Genomic DNA, 25,759 nt, shown 5'->3' with positions numbered 1-25,759 from the left:
GGGGGTGACTAAATTTACGAAAACGTCAAATAGTAGTTTTTCAGAATAGCACTGATTCAAAACACTCAAAAGAGATCTACAGCGTTTTTTAAGTGAATTCGTGCAGGTTTTTTTAAAACATAACACTGACTAAGAAATAAATATTAGTTGGCCCTGCACTCGGTACAGCGATGTCTGCAGACGAATGCCTGTCTGGGTGTCCTGTGCACGTTTAGCGTGATTGCGTGACAAACATGAGTGATGACACACGACTTCGTTGGTGAACATCATTGTGCCATTTGGGGAGCCAAACGTTTCTTAAATGAAACTGTAAGCAATCAAAGCATCTTGGTTTATCGTGCTAAAAAGACTTTTGTATATACTGGAGTTGTATGGAAGCAGAAATAAGTCAAGAGTTGCGATGGTTTGCGATGATTTATGAACAGCTCCGAGCCGGACGTTGTAAACACTTTTCAAGTGAACATGGCGATTTGAAACAAAAATAATGGAAACATCACTCCTTAATCACTGGTTTCAGAAGGTAAGGGTAACATATTGAGTTTCTGATAAAGCACAGCTCAAAGCGGTAAGATTTTGCAGAAATTATGGCTTCGATAATAAAAGAATAATTGGATTATCTGCGGTTGTTTACACGGCGGCGTTGCGATTTGCACGAAATAGATCGGGTTATTTCTTCGCAGTAATTAAGAGCCCCAAATTAATTTTTATATCCTTGAAAAGAACATCGTTTCCAATTTTCAGTAATGCTCATCTCAAGTGATTCCGAGTTATACCGAGTAGGAAAAATTTTTATTGAAAAACTGCTCCAAAATGAAATTTTTAATCAATCAAATTTTGGCGATTTTCAAATATTCGCCAATAATTCATAGTTATGTCAATAATCCCGTTATTAGATTCAAATCATTTGTTAATACCTCGTATACAAATAGATAATATTCGGAAAGACTTGCTTTCTTTTGCGCTTTTGAAGAATAACGTTTTTGATGCCCTACTCGTCGGCTTCATTTCGGCCACTGTTATGGTGGTTGGGGCTCGATATAGTGTTTGGTGATTTTCTAGAAAATAAAAACAGTTCTGAACAAAAAAATTATACCACGTTTATAGACTTACCCTAAGGTATCTTTGAGCGAAGTATGAAGGTAGGGCTTTTTCTAGGCATGTGCCACATTTTTTTGATTTCACGCGGTCTCCAGAAAAATTCTCTCTTAATGACATCCTTAGAAAGTAGCGACCGATGAAACAATGAAATGAAATGTCTCGCTCAAGAAGTAGTTCTGCAAGAATTTCAGGGAACACACTCAGGCCAGCTTTAGCCGGTCTTCAGCTTTTGCTTTATTTGAGGGTGCCATCTATATTTTTCACACAAGGGTACTCTTGTTCGCGATAAAATCTTCGCAAAAAAAAACTATCAAACTCGATATATTTCCGGTGAGATGTCTAAAGGACACCTCGTGGAAGGTAGCAACTGATGAAATAACATATTTACTTCAATCTCATCTGCAATTTCTTGGGATGAATTTCCTCAGAGTTCTGATCGATATTATTTTAAATTAAACCGGAAGCTCACTTTTGAATAGGCTATTGTAAGGCCGTCTTACTCGACAGTTTTTTAGGGGAAATTACAGTTTTATGAAAAATCTGAAAGCCAAAACACGGCAAAGGATCGGGCTTGCAAAGTTTGCTTTGAGACATACACCACGGTCTGCAGCGCATAGTTAGGTTTAATTTTTTAGTGAAAATTTTTTAATAAAGAATGTCTTGTAGAGGACATCATAGTAATGCAGAAATTACCTCGAAAAACACTTACTGCGCATTTTGTTGCCCATGTTGTCGTCTTTACGCAGGCAAAGTGCTGAAGTTTTTCTTTCTTTTGCTTTATTGCGGGGAGGCTATAAAGACCAAATTAAAATTTGGCTGTTCTTTCTCCATTTCCTTAACATTTGTACTCGAAATTTTTTGCGATTTTTGCGCAAATTGCGCCGTGAAACACAGTGTGACGTCACGACCGTGTTTCGTACCTCCATCTGAACACATTAATGGACCGATAAGAGCGTCCGCTTTATCGCTTCACGGGTTTTTCAGAACCAACATAGTGACCAGCTTCCAGTTGGCTTGTTAGTTCAACTGGTAGAGCACTGCACCGGTATTGCAGAGGTCATGGATTCAAATCCCATACAGGCCTGAATTTTTTTTCAGGGCTTATTTTCATTACTGCTCAAGTAGTGATCATTACTGCGAAGATCGCTTTCACATTCACGTCTTCATCCGCAGTTCACGTATATGATTTTCATGTATTCACAGATATTTAAAATGTTTTATAAAGCAAAATAAGTTTTCCACTGTTGGATGAAAATTGCTTTTACTAAATGATCTTTCCCTGTAATTTAACTGTTCTGATAACTCATCATAAATGCGCGTGCTACGATGGCTTAGTGATACCTGCTGATCATGAACAATGCACGAACCGCACGCAGCGTTAGCTCCCTTAAATCACGGATGCATAGAGACTAGAGCTATTGGCAGCGAGCGATAATCATCTGCCTTCTCAGTTTACCTACGGTTTCCCCTGCCAGCCCCGGTTTTTTTTATTTTGTTTTGTTTTGTTTTTTTTTGCCCCACTGACTCAGTTCTAAGAAGAAGTTACTCCTGCTAGAGAGCAGGTTTTAATCAGTGCTGTGGCAAAAGCAGCAAGGCACGCGAGATTCGAGTCGGTGATCGAATTGCGAGAAGTCTGTGGGGAGTTCGTCTCGACTAAAAAAATCTCGCTGAGTCGGACCAAGTCGCATTGTAAAGGTAGAAACTCAGTGGAAAAGCTTTAAAGTTAGCTGATTATTTTCACTATTAATCAATTCATTTCCCGAAAAGTTTACTCTTGCTTCCATATTCCTAATTGCACTTGATTGATTATCCTCCTGTATTGTCCTCCTTGATTGATTATCCTGTACTTCCTCAGTCAAGGACTGGATCACGTAGGAACGTGCACAAAGTTCCTGACATGTTAAAATATGCCAAGTCTACTCCGACTTTCACATGTAAAGGAAGTTGAACTGAAGGGAATCTCGCAAAGAATCTTAGTAATAATTCCACGGGCACGTTTTATGTGATGTAGTCACGTTTTCGCTAAATTTATATCAATGTATATTTATCTCCCGTAACGCCCGTTGTTTTTCATAGCAGCAAAGGTCAACTGAAAATGATACACGTTAGCTACCTTTAATCTTATCGACTTCACATAGTACTACGAAATGTACCAAGAAAATCTGGAGGTCAAATGTACAACATTATCAATTGAAGAAGCTTTCGATTGAGGAAATATTCAAGATTGGTAGAACTATATTCATTCAATTCCGCATCAGAAACTTGCTAACCGTGATTGACAACTCATTTGCAAGTAGAGAAGAAAACGCACTGTTACATGCATGCTCAAGAAACAAGTAAATAAATAATTATAGTACATCGACTTTGGTTATAATTGGAAAGCTTGAATGAAATTTTTCATGACCGTACCATGAACTGTGCTTCATAAGTTGATATCTGTCTGAAATCATGGTCAAATAAGAGATCGTTTTGTCCACTGCCTTAACTTCGCGTCAAGATTGCTTCCGAATTAGGAAAATAACACAACTTGAGACCGAAGTTAGAAAAGTTGGAGGGAAGTTAATCAGCGATTCATTTGCATTCAGTTTAGGAGAGTCGATTAATGTTAGCCACTCACCCGTCAGCTCCGAGATATTTTAGTTTGGATCAGTTCACTGACTGCGTGACAGGCGATCAGTGAACGGTTGAGCTGTAAATCACAATCAGGTGCGTATTTCACCGCAATAGGATCGTGCATTTCAAAAATTAGACATAACGTTGCGTTAAATAATGCTGGATATCCCTTCGGCTGACTAATCGTCTCTTCAACTTAATATATGGCTTGAAAGAATTATATCACCACTCACATAGAGGTGCAAGGAAAATTGTTCAGGACTGAAATCAAGTTACAGCCGAGGTATGACTGCTGCGCTGTAACTAATCCATATTAGAAAACTTTAATTCCCTCATCGTTCCTCTATCTTCGTTCCATGAGTCAGACTCTCGTTATTTAATGAGGAGATCTGTGAGTTCGGTAACTGACCTTTTTGGAATACCTCTGTCTTTAATCTCCCACGGGTGGTTTGCCTTCGACCGTTGTCTTAAAACGTTACTTCCAATGATTTTTGGAAATACGAGGAAATCTGGGTCTCACGTTCCGGGAATCTATATTCAATGTTATGTCCCACTTTTGTCTTCATTCCACAATTGGATTTTCTCAGCACATTTTACGCACTTATAAAGAGTTGAATTCAGATAAGCTGTATATTTTTCGTTTGACCCAAGCTGCTCCTAAAACAATTATGCGCGTAATAGGACAAGGAATCGAAATACACAGATGAACAATGTAAACTTGATGTCATAACAAAAACATCAAATGGGGTGAAATTTTCAGGTCAAATATTTTGTAAGATACGTTACAAGAGTCCCTTCTGTCTATTTTCCTTTTTGGCTGAGAGGGAAGTTTAAACAGACCTTATATTCTTAATCCTTCTCAGAAACTGAGTTCGTGTTCCTACGTGATCTGGTATTGTTCGAGGAAGTGCTGTTGTAGTATTTATAGGCTCTATGAGTGTAACATCGTAAATGCAGAACGAGTTACTTACGAAGAGAGAATAATTCAAACATAGTGTCTGATCTCTCCGAAAAAATGGTAATACCAGCTATTCTCCGTTTCAAGCAAACCGTAATCTAGTATGCTGGAACGTGAATTCAGGGTTGAATTTAAAAATTCCACTTTATATGCCGCGGGACAAAAAGGCAAATGCTATCAAAATGTCGCGAGCTCAACCAATGTTAAGAGATATTTTACTCCCTTAGCATAATTTTCTCTTTAACCTTTGAATTTTCTTCGCAGGTTTTCCGCCTTGGATGTTACCTACTTCTTCTCCTCCCTGCTCATTTTAACGCCTTGGGATTATCAGTTGTTGAAGGTAATATTTGCATCGTAGTAAATGTACCATCAATATTCAATGATATTATATGCTGCTGTCAAAATGCAGCGTAAAACCAACATGATTTTTAAACAGTTAAAACTGTTCTAAATCAGCAAAAACGAGAGCAAATTACCCCAATTTTAGGAATTCATTTTCTTAAGGTTCAAACAAGTATTGGACAAAATAGGATTAAAATCCATGGAATTCTATTAGCGTGACAGATATTTGTCGGAAGTGCATTTTTCGAACTAATTTCAGCCTTTTACCCCAGGGACTTGCTGTGGGGGCTCTAATACCTCAGGGATAAGCCGGAAGTCCAAACTACTCAGGATTCTTGAATAACTTAATGACCCCAATGAACTGTGATAAACTATGAAGGTTTGAAAGAAATCGGTAAGATGGCATGTATCACGCCTGTCCGGTCCTCTCGTGGACAGACTCTTAAATATATTTTGAGGTCTAAATTGTCGTGGAAGCCTTCTGAAATTATCAGTTATTTATTCTGGGTAGCTATGTAGTGGTTTTGCGAAATTTTCTTTGGGCTTAAAGCCACGGAGCAGACTAAATATTTCAACCTGTAGAATGACAGGAAGGATAGTCCCAGCATCAGAGATCTAACTAATAGCCAATTTGCAGAGATTTTTCTGCATCAAAGCGTCGACATGCTTCGTGCAGGATACATATCACATGAGGCAAGTGACCAGTTAAAACTTGAAGTATTGACGAGCCTGCGTGACACTCCTGGCATCCGCAAGCGATTTTAAACTTCTCTCTTCATAGATCAGTATGTTAACAAAAACAGAACTGTGGTTGGCAAGGATTGTTTGAGATGCTTCATCAAAATCATTCCTCAAATATTTAAGGTTTTGTCAACTAAATCTTATAAAAGCCTTTAAAAAAATCAAACCAGATTTTAGTGGTTCGTTTTTTACCTAACTACTTTTCTGATTTCGCTTTATATAAAAGCCTTACGTACCCTAATTTGGGATAGCTCTTTTTTTTAACTTCAATGAAATACCGGATAGAGTATTGTCTCTACTTGTTTCTATTTAATTTATCCATCTAAAAGTCTTTTAGCTCTGTTTCCTTCGATTAACTCTTATTATTTACTCTGTCGGGGTCTGTTTTCCTGTAAAAAAACGAAAAACAACAATTTATTATTAACTCGATTAATATTAAGGATATCAAGCAAATACAACTGAACCAAGCACAATATGTAAAATGTAGATGGCTAACACTTCTATCTGATTGGCAGTCTATGGTAACTTTTCGAAAAAAAGAAAAAAAAAATATATATATAGAAGTGAAAGAATCAAAGAGGACGCATCGATTCTCTGTTACTCAGAGTTTCGCGACTAAACGCTCGTCAGATAGAACTATATATATATGTTTGACTAGTCAAGATAACAAAGGATCCCCGCCGGGACAGTCAGCGACCAGTAAGCCATAGCCACCTTCACATCTAACTTAACTTTAATTTATGAAATACCTGTTCTCACCGAGTCTTACCTCTGTTTGTGAACTCGAGCCTAACATCATCTCCAATCAGCGTAAACGAAGCCCACTCAGACACTTTGGTCAAGCCGTTTTTTCTCATCCACTTCATGGCCCGATGAAGGGATTCACTGGCACTTTCTCCTTCAACAAGGTGTTCGTAGAACCGACTCATCAGCTTCTCTGTTGCTGAGTCTGAAATGGCCCACAGCGCAACCAACACCGAGCGAGCACCGGATCCTAAGAACGCACGGGCAATTCCTATAACTCCCTCGGCTGTTATCTCTCCACTTCCACTGTGAGAGCAGCTAAGTACCACCAGTTTGGCTTTGACTTTCACTCGTGAGACATCAGCCATCGTCAACATGTAAGCTTCCTTAGGTAGGATAGCGTTTTGACTGTTGACAGAAGGAATGGGGGAGAGGGCAATTTCTCCCCTTTCGGCGCTACCATGGGCAGCAAAATGTATTAGGCTCACTGAACTTATCCGCTCTATTACTGCCTGCTTCGTTGCTTCCCCTTCAACCAGGGGGGGAACGCCCACCAGTCGTCCGACCATCTCCGCTTCCTTTCTTGCACCTGGCAATGGCGACAGCCCATCAACCGTGGGATTGCCTATTATCAAGGCACCAGTGTTGCTGTGATAGTCCTCTGGACTATCTTGAATGATCTTGAGTGTCGTCAAAGAAGGAATGACACGGATCCTACGAGTCTCTGACAGGTATTCAGCTCCCTCCTTTTCACTCAGGGCAGCAAAGGGAACTTTGTACAAACTGCGGTCAGGAACAATAATCACTTCAGGCTCCTCAAGCAAATCATAAACGGGGGCAATAAACATTTTGTAACACAAGGATAGACTTGAAATGACTTCCTCGTCCTCGCCCTCCTCCACGAGTCGCAACCTTGCTGAGCTTTTTTGTTCGGGGGAGAGAGGTTGCGATTCAACCACATTTAAAGACCGATCTTCACAATCTTCAATGGGCAAAATACCAAGACTCCGGAAATTTTTAGCCAAAAATTTACTCAGAGTCAAGTCTTTGGGCAGCCCGGCCTGAACTAGATTCTCTTCAGGTGATATTCTTCTATAGTGAAGGACTCCACCTGTTTTCAAGATCCACAAATGCAGATGATTGTGAAAATAAGAAATGTACAGACAAGTACAGTTGTTTTTCGTTCTAAAAATGTTTTCAATGCCAAACCAAGATTGTGGATTAGCAGAGATGTGCGTTTCAACCGAGTACTTCTCTGCCATCAAGTCTGATAGGCCTCTAGCTCGACCCAACTCCTCAACATAAAGAGCATCACGAGTTTTTCCAGTGTCACAAAGCAGAGTGCAAAGCAGCTTGTAGGGGAATATTCCTGAGTGCTCCAGAAATGATGTTTTGAACTGATCATTGGTGCCCAAGAAAGATCTCAGCTCCTCATACTTTTCAATACAAAGTTGAAGACACGTAAGGGAGTCTTCGACTTTATTTTGAAATAAATACAAACTGGCGTATTCTTCAAGAATGTGGAACACTGTTCTTCTATCTCCAATATCTCTGGAAATGGATAAAGTTTTCTCCAAGCATACTTCTGAAGCTTCATAATCTCCAAAAAATCTGGAAATTTTTCCAAGACGTGCAAGATCTACTGCCTCCCCTCTCTTATCACCGATTTCAGTTCTGATATTAAGCGCTTTTTGATGATACTCTATAGCCTTGTCGTATTGCCCGAGCGAATGAAACACAGTACCTAGGTTTCCGTAGTCAGCTGCTACTCCTTTTCTGTCGCCGATCTCAGTTCTGATGACAAGCGCTTTTTGATGATACTCTTTAGCCTTGTCGTATTGCCCGAGCGAATGAAACACAGTACCTAGGTTTCCGTAGTCAGCTGCTACTCCTTTTCTGTCGCCATTCTCAGTTCTGATGACAAGCGCTTTTTGGAGATACTCTTTAGCCTTGTCGTATTGCCCGAGCGAATGAAACACAGTACCTAGGTTTCCGTAGTCAGCTGCTACTCCTTTTCTGTCGCCGATCTCAGTTCTGATGACAAGCGCTTTTTGATGATACTCTTTAGCCTTGTCGTATTGCCCGAGCGAATGAAACACAGTACCTAGGTTTCCGTAGTCAGCTGCTACTCCTTTTCTGTCGCCGATCTCAGTTCTGATGACAAGCGCTTTTTGGAGATACTCTTTAGCCTTGTCGTATTGCCCGAGCGAATAAAACACAGTACCTAGGTTTCCGTAGTCAGCTGCTACTCCTTTTCTGTCGCCAATCTCAGTTCTGATGACAAGCGCTTTTTGGTGATACTCTTTAGCCTTGTCGTATTGCCCGAGCGACTTAAACACACTACCTAGGTTTCCGTAGTCAGCTGCTACTCCTTCTCTGTCGCCAATCTCAGTTCTGATGACAAGCGCTTTTTGAAGATACTCCTTAGCCTTGTCGTATTGCCCGAGCGAATGAAACACAGTACCTAGGTTTCCGTAGTCAGCTGCTACTCCTTTTCTGTCGCCAATCTCAGTTCTGATGACAAGCGCTTTTTGGAGATACTCTTTAGCCTTGTCGTATTGCCCGAGCGAATGAAACACAGCACCTAGGTTTCGGTAGTCAGCTGCTACTCCTTCTCTGTCGCCTATCTCAGTTCTGATGATAAGCGCTTTTTGAAGATACTCTTTAGCCTTGTCGTATTGCCCGAGCGAATGAAACACAGTACCTAGGTTTCCGTAGTCAGCTGCTACTCCTTCTCTGTCGCCAATCTCAGTTCTGATGACATGCGCTTTTTGGAGATACTCTTTAGCCTTGTCGTATTGCCCGAGCGAATAAAACACAGTACCTAGTTTTAGGTAGCATGATGCCTCTCCTTTTCTGTCGCCAATCTCAGTTCTGATGACAAGCGCTTTTTGGTGATACTCTTTAGCCTTGTCGTATTGCCCGAGCGAATGAAACACAGTACCTAGGTTTCCGTAGTCAGCTGCTACTCCTTCTCTGTCGCCAATCTCAGTTCTGATGACAAGCGCTTTTTGGAGATACTCTTTAGCCTTGTCGTATTGCCCGAGCGAATAAAACACAGTACCTAGTTTTCCGTAGCATGATGCCTCTCCTTTTCTGTCGCCAATCTCAGTTCTGATGACAAGCGCTTTTTGGTGATACTCTTTAGCCTTGTCGTATTGCCCGAGCGAATGAAACACAGTACCTAGGTTTCGGTAGTCAGCTGCTACTCCTTCTTTGTCGCCTATCTCAGTTCTGATGATAAGCGCTTTTTGAAGATACTCTTTAGCCTTGTCGTATTGCCCGAGCGAATGAAACACAGTACCTAGGTTTCCGTAGTCAGCTGCTACTCCTTTTCTGTCGCCAATCTCAGTTCTGATGACAAGCGCTTTTTGGAGATACTCTTTAGCCTTGTCGTATTGCCCGAGCGAATGAAACACAGCACCTAGGTTTCCGTAGTCATCTGCTACTCCTTCTCTGTCGCCAATCTCAGTTCTGATGACAAGCGCTTTTTGGTGATACTCTTTAGCCTTGTCGTATTGCCCGAGCGACTTAAACACAGTACCTAGGTTTCCGTAGTCAGCTGCTACTCCTTTTCTGTCGCCAATCTCAGTTCTGATGACAAGCGCTTTTTGAAGATACTCCTTAGCCTTGTCGTATTGCCCGAGCGAATGAAACACAGTACCTAGGTTTCCGTAGTCAGCTGCTACTCCTTCTCTGTCGCCAATCTCAGTTCTGATGATAAGCGCTTTTTGAAGATACTCTTTAGCCTTGTCGTATTGCCCGAGCGAATGAAACACAGTACCTAGGTTTCCGTAGTCAGCTGCTACTCCTTTTCTGTCGCCAATCTCAGTTCTGATGACAAGCGCTTTTTGGAGATACTCTTTAGCCTTGTCGTATTGCCCGAGCGAATGAAACACAGCACCTAGGTTTCCGTAGTCATCTGCTACTCCTTCTCTGTCGCCAATCTCAGTTCTGATGACAAGCGCTTTTTGGAGATACTCTTTAGCCTTGTCGTATTGCCCGAGCGACTGAAGCACTGCTCCTAGGTTTCCGTGACAGGATGCTTCTCCTCTTTTGTCGCCAATTTCGGTTGTTATGGCAAGGGCCCTCTGAAGATACTTCTTCGCCATAAGGTTTTCGCCAAGTTTATGAAACATATTTCCGAGTCTTATGCAGGCGCTTGCTTCTCCATTTTTTTCACCCGTCTGTCTCTTTATATTAACTGCTTTTTCATAAAGGTTTTTGGCGTCTGTAAACCTGTTTTTACTCTCAATTATCTCTGCTAGAGCCATGCTTACATCTCCTTCTGTTACTAAGTCACCAGTCTCGCTGAGTAAGACAAGCAATTTCATGCCGTATCTTTCCGCACTGATGTAGTCAGAGATACTACGATAAGCGCCGAAAAGAGCAGAATAAATGGCCTTGTATATTAGTGGGAGTCGTGAAATGAATTGGTCTTTGCTGTTTTGATCGGTGTTATTTAGCAAAATCAAACATTCGTTCCATATCTCAATGGCTTTCTGAATGCGATCTGAGTTGAGCAGGAACAGGGCAACTACTAAGGCGATGTACATGAAAGCTATCATGGCTTCCGTCTGCTGTTGGGTTTCCATTGCCATCCTCTCCTGTTATTGAGGAAACATTACTTTTAGTAACACAAGTTAACCAAGTGATTCGCTAATCTGGATTCATAATGAGTCACTACAAACAGGGACCCACATGTGAAGTTACAAAAACGGGCTGAGTCGATTACACCTGGAAACTTCTTGTAACGAGCTGAAAGTGTTAGAATTCAAAATATCGACTTAACACAAAAAAATAAGTGAAGAAGAGGCGTGGATAAGTACAACTGAAGTACATCACAACGGATCACATTCGGTAAAACTTGTCAAATCAGTTTGACCTGCACAGTTTTTTTTTTAAAACGGACTGTGTGACTGTCACACTGTGAGAGTCAACTTTTATCCGAGTGATTTTTGATCTAGCTGTTTTGCTTGTTCATCTTATCAAGTAAAAAAAATAAAAGACGCGCACTTGAGTTGACTAATGATCGTGCGTCGAGGGCTCGCGCCATCAATTGGGAGCTTTTTAAAGGTCGCGGGTTTCTTAAAAAGAAAAAAGGGTATCACGACCATGACACGCTTGTGTACATAGAGGTTACTTCATGGAAAATGCGCGCGTACGATTTTTATTCACGAGTTGTGTAGTATCAGAAAGCGAACGAGTGAGTTTTCTTATACGTATCAACGAGTGAATGAAAATCGTACAAAGCATTTTCCATGCTGTAATGTGTTTATTTCATAGGTGCTGAGATTTTTTCGTGTTGTCTTTGGTAGACAAATAGCACAAATGGGGCGATGGACAGCGTAAAAAGTAGTTTAAAAATTTCTCAACAACAAGTTAATAAAAGTGCATAAAGTTCATAACACTTAAGCTTTCCTGTGTTCATCAGATATCAATCAAGTTCAATGTCTATTAATACATATTATAATAAAGTTCGGATATAACGTGCGCTGTCATTGGTTGAAAGAGCGTGCTCTATGAGAGTATAGAGCATAGAGCTGAGCTAAAGCTGTCACGCCATCTGCCAATTGTACTGTGTTCGAGCTTTTCCGGGACTTCTTTTTAGCTTTTTTCCGATAATTGAAAGTGAAATTTCGGAACTGAAGCGAGCCGGCAAGTAGCAACAAAAGAATCAAACAAAGGTTTGTAAACATACTAGGCGCCGTAATTTACGTTATTAAAACGTGAGCAGATACGAAAATCCTCAAAGGAAAAACAAAATAAACATTCCGAGTTTTAAAGATTTTCACGCTCAGTTAAATTGCAAGCTTACGTACGGTAATAAAAATCAAACACAGCTAACATTCGAAAAGTATATAAAGTTCAGTGTTAAAAAACAAAACAGAACAAAACAGAAATTATGATAAATATAACCAAACTGGCAATTGTTAAAATTCATACTAATCATGACGGTGTCTGAGCGAATATTATCATGCTAAGTTCATCGCAGCTCGCTCATCATGGCGATCTCCGGTCATCACAGTAAAGCAAGCCTCAGAAACTACATCGGCCACCCTTCGAGTGAAAAAATAAGAGCTTGCTCTGATATCCCTTCCGATACCTTGAGTGGAAAGTCACATCAGTCAGTGCAGCCGAGTTTTGCAGCGCTGTCATCACGAGCGATCTTCATGTTCCAGTGAATTCGGCTATCGTTCATTCAAAAAACACTCGCCTTGAACAGTTTTTTTTCGACCTTGTCATGTGAAAAAACTCGCGTGTTTCTAAGAGTTCACTGAACATTTCACTACAAGATTCTGTATTAGAGACTTAAAAACTTCAGGCAAAAGTGTTAAATTCGACTTGCCGAACTATTTTAGTTTGTAAACTATCGTAGAATGTGAACTTTTGATGGTTTGACACTTTTGACAGCTTTAGTCTTGTACAGCCAATCAGATTATTTGAACCATTCTAACAAGGATTCTTATTGGCTTATTGTAGCGTGCTTTATGAGAGTATAGAGCATGCTGACGACATTGTTGTTCGCTTTGGAAATAAAGTTTGTTTTGAAAATTGAAAGTAATGCTTGGGTAATTTAACGGATTCTTTATATAAAACAAATAGAGAAGCCTTGACTGTGCTCTGTTCTGTTATAAAGCACTTAGGAAGCGGCTAGAGCACTCAAGAAGTGGGAAGAAACACTCGACTACGTCTCGTGTTTCTCCCTGACACTTCTTTCGTGCTCTAGCCGCTTCCTGCGTGCTTTATAACAGAACAGAGCACAGTCAAGGCTTCTCTATTTGTTAATCAAACTCTTTCCCCAGTGTGACGAACATTTGTTTTTCTCGGTTCCAGGTGTACGCAACCACTAACCCCACGTAATGCGCATGCTCTCCGTTACGAATTTTCAAAATGGCGGACAAGCCAAAGAAAGAAAAAAACAAAGCGATTTTGCAATGAATACTCAACATAAACCCTCGTTAGAAAGGCGAATCCACAGAGGAAAGATACAAAACTGTATGATACTGAGATCGATATGATATTAAATCGATACCGAAAGCCCGTTTCCAACTTGCTAAGAAGCGCATTTAATTGCCTTCCGCCACGATCACTCGCTTTCTTGACAGCCTTCTGAAGACAGAATACCTTCTTTCTAAAGACTTCTAATGTGCGGCTATTGATTATTACACCTCGTATACCTGATTGCTCAAACACTTTGTTTACGATTGTTGAAAGGACCGATTCATGGTTCTCCGTCTTCGTCTTTACATTGCTTTGAAATAGTATAGATTAGTAAGCTGAAACGAAAAACTAATCAGGGATGTTTACGAAAAATCCAGCAAACAAGCTTAAAAAAGGTATTTATTTAGACTTCGTACTTCAACGAACTTCACAAATCTTACTTGTTCATCTTGTAAGTAAACGATGGCAGACTAATTCCTGAAGCGCTTTCTGTGTTTCCCGATCCCTCTCCTACTGCTTTCACGCTTACAAAACAGGAAAAAATCAAAAGGAGGAAGATACAGCTGTTTTGAAACGCCATTTGACGAGGGTAAATCTGCTTTTTGTTCGACACTTTACATATCAAAACAAAGGAAATTTGTTCCTCTTTTTGATTCTGGCGGTATATTTTTAATTTGCGCCTGCGTAAAAGAGATATCGCCCGAGACCCTTCGCTCGGTCGTGTTTTGATCAAAAACGCTTTGTTAATTTCACGCAACCGCTCGGAGAAAAGGTAAAAATGACGAGGGAAAAACTTTACCTTCAAGTTAGAAAATTAGCGAAATAGAAAGCCACAATATTATAGTTTAATATTTCAGAGGTACATTGAGTGCTTTTTCCGTAGAGAATCCGCACAATGGTAAAACATTCGAAAATTACACTCGATTTGAGTGGGGTGTTGAAGTGGGCGTGGTCACTACATTCATTTTAAGACTATTTGTACCCCATGAGTTTGATATGTATCATAAAGGAAGCCATGCCAACAAACTACTTAGTGTCATGTAAAGAAAGTCAATATTCAGTTATCATCAGAGTCACTTTCCAGTTCTCGTACTCGTTGCCATCTTTAGTGCTTACGGAGATAATAAATTCGCTAATGAATTCGTTCAACTCAGCCGCTGGAATATCTTCAATTTTCCTGTCTTCGTCCTTCGTTTTCAAAAATCTTTCAGGCAATCTTACATCTCTTTCATTTTTTTGAGCGGTATTTTTGTTTTCGTGTTCTAAAATGAATTCTTCAACTGAGTAAACAGAAGCGAACCTTCCCTCGGCCATTTTTCAAAGCGCGCGGGTTTTGTGCAACGGCTCTCGCATGACGTTCTCTTCAGTACGTTCATTCATCATTAGTGAAATTTCGTCGTTCGCGTTGCTGATTGGACGAACGATAATTTTTCACGGTGAAATTTTGTCGTTCGTACTCCTGATTGGCTACATTTAGAATCAGTACGAATTTTATTCACTACGATTTTTGTGGGTAAATCTCAGTACCTATGAAATAAAATTCGAATCTGCCGCGATCTCTGAATCGTTCGTTGATCTCATAACATCAAGTCAAATTAAAAGCTAATGCAGGTCAAAGCCACTGGAAAACCACGTAATGAACCACCACGGATTTCCTTCAGCGAGGAACAGTCCACAACATAGATAGAGGTCTGATTTTATTTTTATAATCATCAATTTCTCAAATTGAACGATACTCAATAACCTTAGTTAACGAGGATAAATTATACGGTATAAGCCACAGAGATTTGAAAAAGTCGCCGTAGAATGAGTCTATTTCATTGTGGTGGCGATTCAATTGCGCCATTTACCGCTTTAACGAAGGGCTAACGCTCGAAACGAGTCAACTTCATATTGCAAACACAAGGATCCAAAAAGCATTTACTGGGCTTTGCCATAAGAGCCTTACCTCTCTACAGCTACTAAATAACGATAGCTGATAAAAAGCAAGTGACTAGAAAAGATTTCCAATCGCACTTACCAAGATGTTGACAACGTGGCTGATGCTTTGAAAATGAATCAACAAAAATTAACGAATTACAGTTGGGATTTTTCTCAACCTTCCAAACTTCTGCTGTCGCAGTGTTTTGGGTATCCAGATCACTTGTGTTTTAGGTTATTCTCTTCCCCCTCTAGGCTAATCGAAATAAAAAGGAAAGTTTTAATTGTATAATTTTTTTGTGTGCTCCTATACCTATTTATTGCGTCCTATTTTGGTTGAAATTTTCAGCAGATAGTGGTCATATGATAAAGTGCTTATTGATGTGAATTTGGTTTAACTCTCGTTCACGAAGCAAGGACCTCGCTGTGCTTGGTCCGTAGGTTAGGACCCCGAGCCAAATATTAGTTCCTGTCCGACCCTACCACTCAACCAATGAGTACACAATATTTGGGTTTTGTACGTCACACTATCATCACTAATGATGTAATTGAACATGAAAAATGAAAAGTGTGATTCTTTTTATTCTTTTTTAATAGGGAGCGTCAGGCTTTAGTGTGGGCCTCTTTCAAAGGTTTGATTTTCATCACAAGATCGACCACAGTACAACCTAAGTTTCTTTCTTTAAACGGTTAACTATTTGTGCGTGACAATCGACTCCTGGTCTTCGTAAACTTTTCACTTTCTGGCGAGTGTGATTTGCATGATCGAAGCCAGAAATGCTAAAAAAACTAAGTGACTGTATTTCGGTTTGGCACGTTACACTTTTATAACTAAGGATGAGAAATGAAACATTTTACCCTGTTTATGATGGGAAACGTCAGGCTTCAGTGTTCATCCCTTTAGGAACGGTTGGATTTGCATCACGAGATCGATCAGATCGAGAGTACAAATTAAGTTTCTGCCTTTAAACGGTAAGCTATCTGTGCAAGAAAACTGACCCGTTGTACTCATGAACTTTTCATTTTCTTGCGAGTGTGATTTGCATGATCGAAGACAAAAATAGTAACTTTTGTAATACATAAAAAACGGACGGAATGGATCGGTAATTTGCTCGAAAATAACTTCATCACTTGTCTTAACTTTAAGGGGAATTTTAATACAGTGACTGAAATATGGCAACAAACAAAAACCAAATGACAGAGAAAGGAGGTAGCTTGACTTTCAGTGATAAACAATAGTTATAGTAAATAGTTTAACATATTTCTTTTAGGAAGAGGAGAGACGTGGAGAAAATGGACTGGACCACAGTTAAGTTGTAGGATCCGCGCATCCGGAAGGCACTCTCTTGAAAACTCCTAGCGGAACTTCGCGCTACTTTAACCTTTTTATTCCCTCTTTTCCTCAGACAATTGCAAGAAACTTGCAACTAGAGGGCACTAACACCGAGCGATTATTTGAATGATAAAAATTATATATGGCTTGGGTTCTTCCCTGTCTTCGAAAAATAACAAACAATTGCAAGCTTGACAGGCTTGCTTCCCGTTTAATTTAGTATTGATGTCAACATTACCTGATTTCTCCAAATTCGGGGAAACTTCGTGTTCCAAGGCTACACGGTCAAAGCCAAACAAGTCACATTTGAGAATTATGGGCTCACTGTAGTAGAGGGAGGATCTCAATGGGGTGATGGCTTTTACGGCTGAAGGTTCCAACTCAAGCGAATGAATTTCGGTTTCTTACGTCACGCTTCTATAACCAATGATTGAATTGAAAATGTAAAAATAACTTATTTCATTAATTTTTAACAGGGAACGTTCAAACGTCAAAACAAAGCCATGAGGATTATTCTGGGGGCCAACAGAACCACCTGCACACAATATGTGAGGAACAGTCTAGGGCTGTTAACCACCTGCACACAATATTATTGTATAGTTATTAACATTATACAAAAGAGACGATTCCTCAGATTTGTTTTTATTTTTAGGATTGTACACGACTAAAACTTCCCCAAGCAACAAGAGGTTTACCTAACCAGTGGGGCTGAGCTCCAAAACAGAAATCTACGGAACCAAGGCACTCTCGACGTACTACAATCTAAGACTTCTTCAGGAAGAAAGACTTTCCAAATTGCTGGTGCAAGTGACTGGAACTCACTTCCCTCAGAACTTAGGAAAACAACTAGTATAGGCTCTTTTTAAATTAAAATTATATCATGCAACTGATATAATACGATTGAGAGGATTTTAAAACTGGAACTCAAATCTGGCCAGAAAGTGATAGAGCATAACGTGATCATCGAAACAGCTCATAAAATCATAAATAAACAAGGTAAGAGTGTTTTGTTAGATTTTTTACAAATTGTACTGATTTATGCCAGTAAACGGTGGCGACAAATAAATATTTCTTTGCCAGCTTCAATAATGACAGAGGATTAAGTTTGGATGATAAAACAACGGATTAGGTTAACAGAAATACCGGAGGTCAAGTGTATTCGCTACATGAGGTCACACAACTCAGTTAATGTTCACGGTGAAAATTTGCATATTTGAGCGGTCGAACGAAAAAGATAATTTTTCGAAAACTGAAATATATTTTCACAAAAAAACTACACCACAATTATTAGGACATATTGGGCTACAAAATATGAAAGTGGGGGTGAAAGCAAATTTTGGGTGACTTGCCGCTGTTTGTCTGATGCTTGCTGACATTAGCTCTTAAAGCGGGGAAGCCCCGAAGATGTTTTTGCGGGTATTACAGATCGGAAGACCTACTTCTTCGATGAAATCAGCTTTCATAAAATATTTTGCAGGATTCCTTTTTCGCCAATGTTTTTTTATCTCTTTTACCAAGAAATATAGTTTAACAGAAGGCACACTTCAAGAAAAGCCAGTCTAATGCGAACGGTTTTAATTTGTTTTTAAGTCTTCACCTTGACAAAGCCAGGACTAGCAACAAGAATGCACTTGATGACTGAAAAATTAAATCAGAAAATAATTTTTTAATAATAAAAGGGTGTTGATGATCAGCAATAAAAAGTGCATGCATCCATAAGTTAATAGCACATACACAACAAAAAAAACCTTGGCCAATGTTTTGGAGTAGGATGCAAAAATCTGAACAAAAATTTGGATTGTGGGAGTGAAGGACCATGGAATGTTTGCGGTAAAATGTAAGGGGCGGGGGGGGGGGTTTGCACAAGACTGAGGAGAATGGAGAACCTCTGTCAAGGACAGATATTAACTTTTTTTTACCTGGGTGCTGCGTGGCAATCAAATATTTTTACTCTAATTGGCTAATTGAACAATTTGGTTACACAAAAGTTAGATTCATAAAATAAAAAACATGAAAAAGTGAGGTTGTAAAGATATTTCCTTGCGTCACGATAATTTACCTGATCCCTCGAGAAGCTCTCTGATATTCTTCAAGTTATTCCTTCCCTCATTGGCAGTTAATGGGCAGTCAATTATCTACAGGCTGCCCTCTATACTCTGTAAGCAACAACAGATTTCCCCACCGTTCCCCCTGAAAACCATGAGATTTACCCCAAACTTCCAGTTGAACTGAAATAAATTTCCATGCTGTTTATGAAGAATAGCAAAACATTTTAGACATCGTAAGAAGGTCAAAGGATTAATTTTTAATAGCCCAGCCTCACTTCCATTCTCATTTAGTCACGTGAGTTACCAAATGAGCGTTTAAGACATCAACGAGAGCATAGATTTACATGAGGGTCTTATATCTTTGGTTCTATTTTGGTGCTATTTTCCTATAATAAACGAAGTTACAAGATTTTTTATTTAGTAGCCTCGTTTTCATACACGGTCTACAGGGGCATTGCTAAAAGCGTTTGAGCATGTTTTATTACCTTAAGCCTTTACACCCTAACATCAGTATGCATATTCTCTACACTGATCTCTAAACATTTCCTAAGGTGTTGACAAGGAGAATTTGTCTGACAACCAAGAGCTTCTTTGGAAGGTGATCAGTTTCTTTATTCTCCTGACTTCAATGTTTGATTCAGGGAGGTATGGTGAGGAGAAAATAGATATAAGTCACCCACAGGGGATAAAGGGTTAAACACCTATTAAGTTTATGTTCATGTTTTAAAAAACCCATGAAGGCGCTGAAAATGGAAAAAAATGTCTTACTGGGGAAACGGAAGAGGTCATGTAAATAAAGGTGCAATCGCGTGACAATTGATCCTGGGACACCTCTCGGACGTTTTTAAGTAAATGTACATCACACACTGAATTGAGTTATTTTTTCATCAACTAAGAGATCTTTTGATAAGAGTTGTTTAGACAATGTTGTGACGAAAAGTAAATAAAGACTAATGAATGCACGTTGTCCTCTCTTACGTAGTCTCAGTCTGCACAGATTCTTTTACCGGAGGAGTTCGACTTATGTTTTTTAAGTTCAACTTGTTTCGGCTATTACGAACAGAGGCTTTAAGAATGTCTTTCCAATTGTCATGTTCGTTCGCATCATATTCCGACGCAAGGTGCGATATATCAGCGAAGTATCCAGGAGGAAATGAATTTTTTACCTTGTCTTCCTGTGAGAAAGATGTAAAATCTCACCTGCGACAGCTGAAGGTGCCTCAGACATCTGTTCGGTCAGAAAAGGAACTTATTTCGGCCGGGGCAGGATTATTCGATCAGGACGAGGCTGTTGTAACCGTTTGCCCAAAGCATGGCGCAGCGCTAGGTGCTTAGTGGAGTACAAATCTGAAACGCCACCATCCGTTGCACGGAAGTGAACGAAGAAAACCGGAGGGAGGAGCGGAGAAGTAATGATAAAAAGGAATGTACTTGTTCCCGTCGGTGGAGGTATGTTTTTAAGCTATTATCTGATTTTGTTCTTGCATTTGCTTGTTCTTCGCCTTCTGATGCATTACATTTCCAGTCAAGAAAAATAGCGTAAACTTGGTTTTCTATAATTAGTCGAAGATGACACCAGACCAATAGAATTATTTCGCTAATCTGGCTGGTTAATGTATTACGCTATCTGCATCTGAATATTTTTGTGACGGAAAAGTTGCCCAATAGTAAATTTTGGAATGGGCTGAAAAAGTAATTGGACACGGACAAACGAAACTTGTAGACTGGCCAGTCACAAGAGCGCAAAGATGCGCGAGGAACCGCGACTCTACGTGCCTTTTTCAAAGTTTCGCCTAAGATCTATTATTAAATAGAAAAAGGAAACAAAAGCAAACAAAACACGAAAAGAGGAGAGGTCTATTCTTTTCATAAAAGCAAAGTTAGTAATTCATACAAACACTACCGCCTGAGAAGCCACCGCATTTTGTTTTTCCAAAAATGATCCTCTAGACTTCCCTTGTCACATAAGAAATAAATTTTCCTTCTCCATCTCTTTTTAGCGGTTTTATTTGAACCTTAGACATATTACAAAAGTGAAATATACCATAGGCGTTTTGAATTCAAATAAGATAGCCTCATGATAATGTATTAGGAGCTATCGTAGGTATTTGCAGACTATGCCGCAGTGAACATGGTTCTGTTCTTCTCGAAGTTCCCTTAACAACTGAGAATAAGCCTTCCCCTGTTCATATGCCTACACCAGTCAGTGAGCCTAGAGCCTGTTTCTCGTCACTCCAAGAACAGTCTAGTGAGGTAAATAAGTCAATGCTTTTTTAATACCTTAGTGATAATGAAGTTTGCGTCCTGCGTCCTACAACATTTTGCGCAATGTGCATCTTTGTTTTTTATTTAATTCTAGGTTATGACATCTTCACAACTTCAATTGGGGGTAGTTGATGAAGCTTCCAAGACACTTACCATTCCTGAGGACTTACAAGCTCTTCAGCCCCAACTGGGGGTTGATGATGCTAGCCCTGATGCCTTCTCATGCGCTTCACAAGGGTCAGTTACAGAAATTGAAACTTCATTGGAATGGGTGCCTACTCCTCAAGTGCAACATAAGCTACACTCTCTCAATAACTTCCTTCGAAACGCTGCGAATGGAGAAGTAAGTCCCATTCGATCCCAGCTTTGTACAGATGCCTCGAGGTTGTCCTCGTCGTCAAGTCGCTACTACAGACGTAAAGCAGTGCAAGCAGTAGAGACAGTTCTGGAGGCAATTGCGCCAGAGCAGTCCTCTTGGCTTTTCCAACGGGTGACTGAGAAGTACCTCATTGGAAGGGGTGGAAACATGTCTGAAAAACTTTTTCTTGCAAGGCTAATAAAGCTCTATGAAGATACAGATTCATGGTATACTAGACAGCAAATACTTATGATTTTTGTTTGTGACCATTCAAAGTCAGAATTGTTGACTTTGATCCCGGTTTCTCAAAATGAAGGATTGATGAAGCAAGGAAATACGCTTTTCTTCATGAGCCTGGTCAGCAGATAGAACCACCAGAGATAAAGCGAAGTAGACAGCATCTAGTAAAGGTCGATCACTTTCCAGTCCGTTTTTTTTTGCAAGATGTGACGTGCGGAACAAAAAAGTTGAAACTTTTTGATGGAGAAACATTAGAAATTCCTAACGTAGTGAGAACCGTAATTGCATTAAGGTTAATCCATCTGTATACATCATACTGTTCCGAAACTGGATTTCAACCTTTGGGTTGATCGACGTTATGTAACATACTGAAGGTAGGTAAATTCGAAATTAAAATTATGTACGATGCGAAACGCAATTTCCCTTGTCGATCCTCATCATGAAATGAAAGCCACTCTACGCTTCCTTTAAACTTTTTCGCTGTTAGTTGTGTAAGCACTTGTTATGATGCCTTGGTCTTAGACTTTAGAATGATCTCACTCATGAGTAAGGAGATCACATGTACATCAAAGATCGGTATGACCTATGCGAGGATATATCAAATACGTATGTTGTATTACAGATCTAATAGGCGTTAATTTATTCCCGCATGTTTCAGGACCTAGTTACCAGATAGGTGTCACCTCCAAGGGGAGAGATATCCCACTGCTTAATATTTTAAGACACCTAGAATTGTGCATAGTTCGTCCTTAATATAATCCTACTTGTTTGAACCCTCTATGAAAATGAGAATGAAGTATATCGAGAGAACATACCGTCTAACTTGGCTGGTAACGTTTCTTTCCTTCAAAGCTTTGCGCTGCTTCTAAAAAGAAATCTCTCACAGGACTTGATAGCATTCAAACAGATGGTGTGTGTGCTTTCAGAAAATTGGTGGAAACAGCAGAAATATTATGCTCACTTGGTAAGGAAAATTTTAGACAAACTAGTTGTGCGAAAGTAATGTGAACAAATTACTCGAAGAAGGTTTATTCTCGTAAGTATATATAAGGTCTAAACGAGGAAGGTGTGAGAGACATCAAACGCCGCTTGAAAGTTTCAAGACAGTAACTAAAGACCGATTACAAAATCCACCTGTCAGTAGAGAGTCCTTGTCCTGACCATTGCAGGCAATATGCCTTGAGTTCTTCCGAACCAGAGTTTCGCGGAAGCTGTGAGCATCAGCATATGGTTATTTGTGAACGATGTGAGGATTTAAAGAATTCAATAGCAGACATCCAGTTGGTATTTAACTCGCAAGAAGTCATATTCAGGTGATCATGGACTCAGAGCCATAAGCATTTAGTTGCCGATTACAACCTTCGTTTCCTCATGGGATGGAGAGTGTATCGCAGTTAACCATAGTTAGAGTTGACTGAATAATAAAAATTGTTATATGCCCGAGTAGTGTAGAAAAGCTGTGACATTTCTCATATTCATCTCAAAATCTCATAGATTATCAAATATTTTTCTTCTGACTGTTGACAACTTGAAGCATGTGACGGTCCTATTGAGCATCTCAGGGTTTACAATGCGTCTTAACTGAAACCCCAAAAAATGAATTTTCCAGAAATAGTTTTATTTGATAATTTTACAAACTTGTCCACCAATTAAAGGAATTCCGCCCATCCAAAAAAACCCCACTCTGCATGAATTTTCAGAAAAAGAAATAGCATATCTTTATGCGTCCATTTGAACTACAGCATGACGTAGACAACGCAATCACTTATATCAACGAGTGGAGAGCGCACATCCTCCGGGAAGCCCATCAAGACACCGCTAAAACTGCTGTTGTTGAGAACCTGGCAATAACCAAGTGCTCATAATCATGGACTGGGCCATGAAGTTCCTCCCAGTTGGTTACCGAGAAACAGAGAGAATGATTCAGGAAAAAGGGCAAGTCGTGGCACGTTTCTGTCGCTGTCAAAAAGAGCGCAGACGGTCAAGTTGAATTAGACTTTTAAGTCCGAGTTTGGAAATTCTAAAACATACAGAAATTTAACTGCAAAATAAATTTTACATGTAATTGTCAGTTAATCTTCATCTCATAAATAACTTTTGGAAGCACTGGCTCTCGGGTGAGAAAAACAACTTTAGGCGTTTATGCTCTTAAATAGACTGATAATGAGAAGACCGACAAAAACCCTTCATTTTTTTGACAGCACTATCAGCACTAATGTTAAGAAAAACTCTTCTACAGCAATGGGAATCTCAATAGATATCGTTATTAGCGGCAAAAGTTATTCGTCAGAGCTCAGTTGTTGTTTCTTTCTAAATTAAAGTTTGGTTAAAGGTAAGAAGAGCAACTGTCACATAATTTACCCAAAATCAGATGGAGGCTTCTAGACCCACTTTTCCCAGGGAAATGATTTTACGGTGCATTGAGGATAATCGTTATAGGTATGTAAAGTGGCCAACTTGTGTAAATTATATTTGGCAAAACTCGCTGCCAACTGCCGACATCTGTTACTCAATTCGGTATAAATGTTTAATGTATGATTTATACATACATTCATAAATCTTTTCTTTTTCCAATAAGCTGTGTAAGCGTGAATTTCGGTGATATGTGACTTCTCAGCATTACTTCAACGACAACGAACGTCCACGATCCCATTCTCAAAATAAAATTGACTGAATAAACATCAAGTTTATGGCAAAAATCGCATAAATTAACGTCAATAGTCACGTACTTAAGAGGGCTGTGATCACGCATCTTTTACAGAGCCCAAAAATTTTTTTGCCCAAAAAAATTTCTGTGATCATATGTTTGTCGATACACAATGTTGCCCATTGGAGATTTTGGAATTAAAAATCCCTATTTTTTTCTCTTTTTGAATAGTTCCGGTCAATGGCTAACTGTTCTTAATCAGCAAAAACGAAAGCAAATTACCCCAATTTTAGGAATTCAATTTCTTAAGGTTCAAACAACTGTTAACAAAATGAGATTAAAATCCATCGTATTGTAATAGCGTGAGAGATGTTTATTGGAAGTGCATTTTCGAGTTAATTTCAGCCTTTTACCCCAGGGATTTGATGTGGGGGCTCTAATACCCCAAGGATAAGCTTTGAACCCGAACTACTCAGGATTCTCGAATAACTTAATGATCCCATAAACTGTGAAAGTTTGAAAGAAACTAAATCTTACAGAAGCCTTTAAAAAAAATCAAACCAGATTTTAGTGGTTCGTTTTATACCTAATTACTTTACTGATTTCGCTTTATTTAAAAGCGTTCCGCATCCTAATTTGGGATAGTTCTTTTTTTTTAATTTCAATGAAATAACGGATAGAGTATTGTCTATACTTGTTTCTATTTAATTTATCCATCTAAAAGTCTTTTAGCTCTGTTCCCTTCAAGTAATTCTCATTATTTACTCTGTCAGGGTCTGTTTTCCTGTAAAAAAGTCAAAAACAACAATTTATTATTAACTCGATTAATATTTAGGATGTGAAGCAAATACAATTATACCAAGCACAATATGTGAAATGTATATGGCTAACACTTGTATCTGATTGGCAGAGAGGTACTTTCGCGATTCAATATCTTACACCAAAGAGCGTCTATAGTAACTTTTCGAAAATTTAAAAAAAATATATATATATATATGTATATAGATATATATATAGATAGATAGATATATAGATATATATTAAACTAGCCTTGATGTTCAAGGTAACAAAGGATCCCCGCCGACAGTCAGCGACCAGTAAGTCGTAGTTACCTTCACAACTAATTTAATTTTAATTTATGAAATACCTGTTCTCACCGAGTCTTACCTCTGTTTGTGAACTCGGCCTAACATCATCTCCAATCAGCGTAAACGAAGCCCACTCAGACACTTTGGTCAAGCCGTTTTTTTCTCATCCACTTCATGGCCTGATGAAGGGATTCACTGGCACTTTCTCCTTCAACAAGGTGTTCGTAGAACCGACTCATCAGCTTCTCTTTTGCTGAGTCTGAAATGGCCCACAGCGCAACCAACACCAAGCGAGCACCGGATCCTAAGAACGCACGAGCAATTCCTATAACTCCCTCGGCTGTTATCTCTCCACTTCCACTGTGACAGCAGCTAAGTACCACCAGTTTGGCTCTGATTTTCACTCTTGAGACATCAGC

At 39.4% G+C, this 25,759-nt stretch overlaps 1 protein-coding gene, 1 long non-coding RNA gene and 1 pseudogene across 2 annotated transcripts; 2 read left to right on the top strand and 1 right to left on the bottom strand.

Annotated features, from left to right (window-relative positions):
• Positions 1 to 282: 282 nt before the first annotated feature.
• On the top strand, positions 283 to 5,406 carry LOC136281506 (uncharacterized). The gene is made up of 3 exons (XR_010717805.1): positions 283 to 520; positions 4,934 to 5,009; positions 5,284 to 5,406. It is a non-coding gene; the product is annotated as an uncharacterized lncRNA (long non-coding RNA).
• Positions 5,407 to 6,118: 712 nt separating this feature from the next.
• On the bottom strand, positions 6,119 to 17,056 carry LOC131789641 (tetratricopeptide repeat protein 28-like). The gene is made up of 6 exons (XM_066168946.1): positions 16,933 to 17,056; positions 9,801 to 11,103; positions 9,201 to 9,680; positions 8,445 to 9,080; positions 6,522 to 8,084; positions 6,119 to 6,141 (listed from the first exon to the last, which is right to left on the bottom strand). Exons 2-6 carry the CDS (start codon positions 11,095 to 11,097, stop codon positions 6,119 to 6,121), a joined length of 3,999 nt encoding a protein of 1,332 aa, XP_066025043.1. The 5' UTR covers positions 11,098 to 11,103; positions 16,933 to 17,056.
• A 2,760-nt stretch (positions 17,057 to 19,816) lies between these two features.
• On the top strand, positions 19,817 to 23,470 carry LOC136281909 (uncharacterized; annotated as a pseudogene).
• The last annotated feature ends 2,289 nt before the right edge of the window (positions 23,471 to 25,759 follow it).

The sequence above is a fragment of the Pocillopora verrucosa genome, chromosome 6 (genome assembly GCF_036669915.1).
Source record: "Pocillopora verrucosa isolate sample1 chromosome 6, ASM3666991v2, whole genome shotgun sequence".
Taxonomy (NCBI): Eukaryota; Metazoa; Cnidaria; class Anthozoa; order Scleractinia; family Pocilloporidae; genus Pocillopora; species Pocillopora verrucosa.
This window is presented reverse-complemented; position numbering and strand designations above follow the sequence as displayed.

Excerpts from the sequence above, each read along its gene's own strand:
- LOC131789641 (XM_066168946.1), bottom strand. The coding sequence starts at position 11,097 with ATGGCAATGGAAACCCAACAGCAGACGGAAGCCATGATAGCTTTCATG. Across the intron at positions 9,081-9,200 it reads AGCTGACTACGGAAACCTAG|GTGCTGTGTTTCATTCGCTC; the intron begins GTACTGTGTTTC and ends ACCGAAACCTAG. Across the intron at positions 6,142-6,521 it reads GCTCGAGTTCACAAACAGAG|GAAAACAGACCCCGACAGAG; the intron begins GTAAGACTCGGT and ends GTTTTTTTACAG.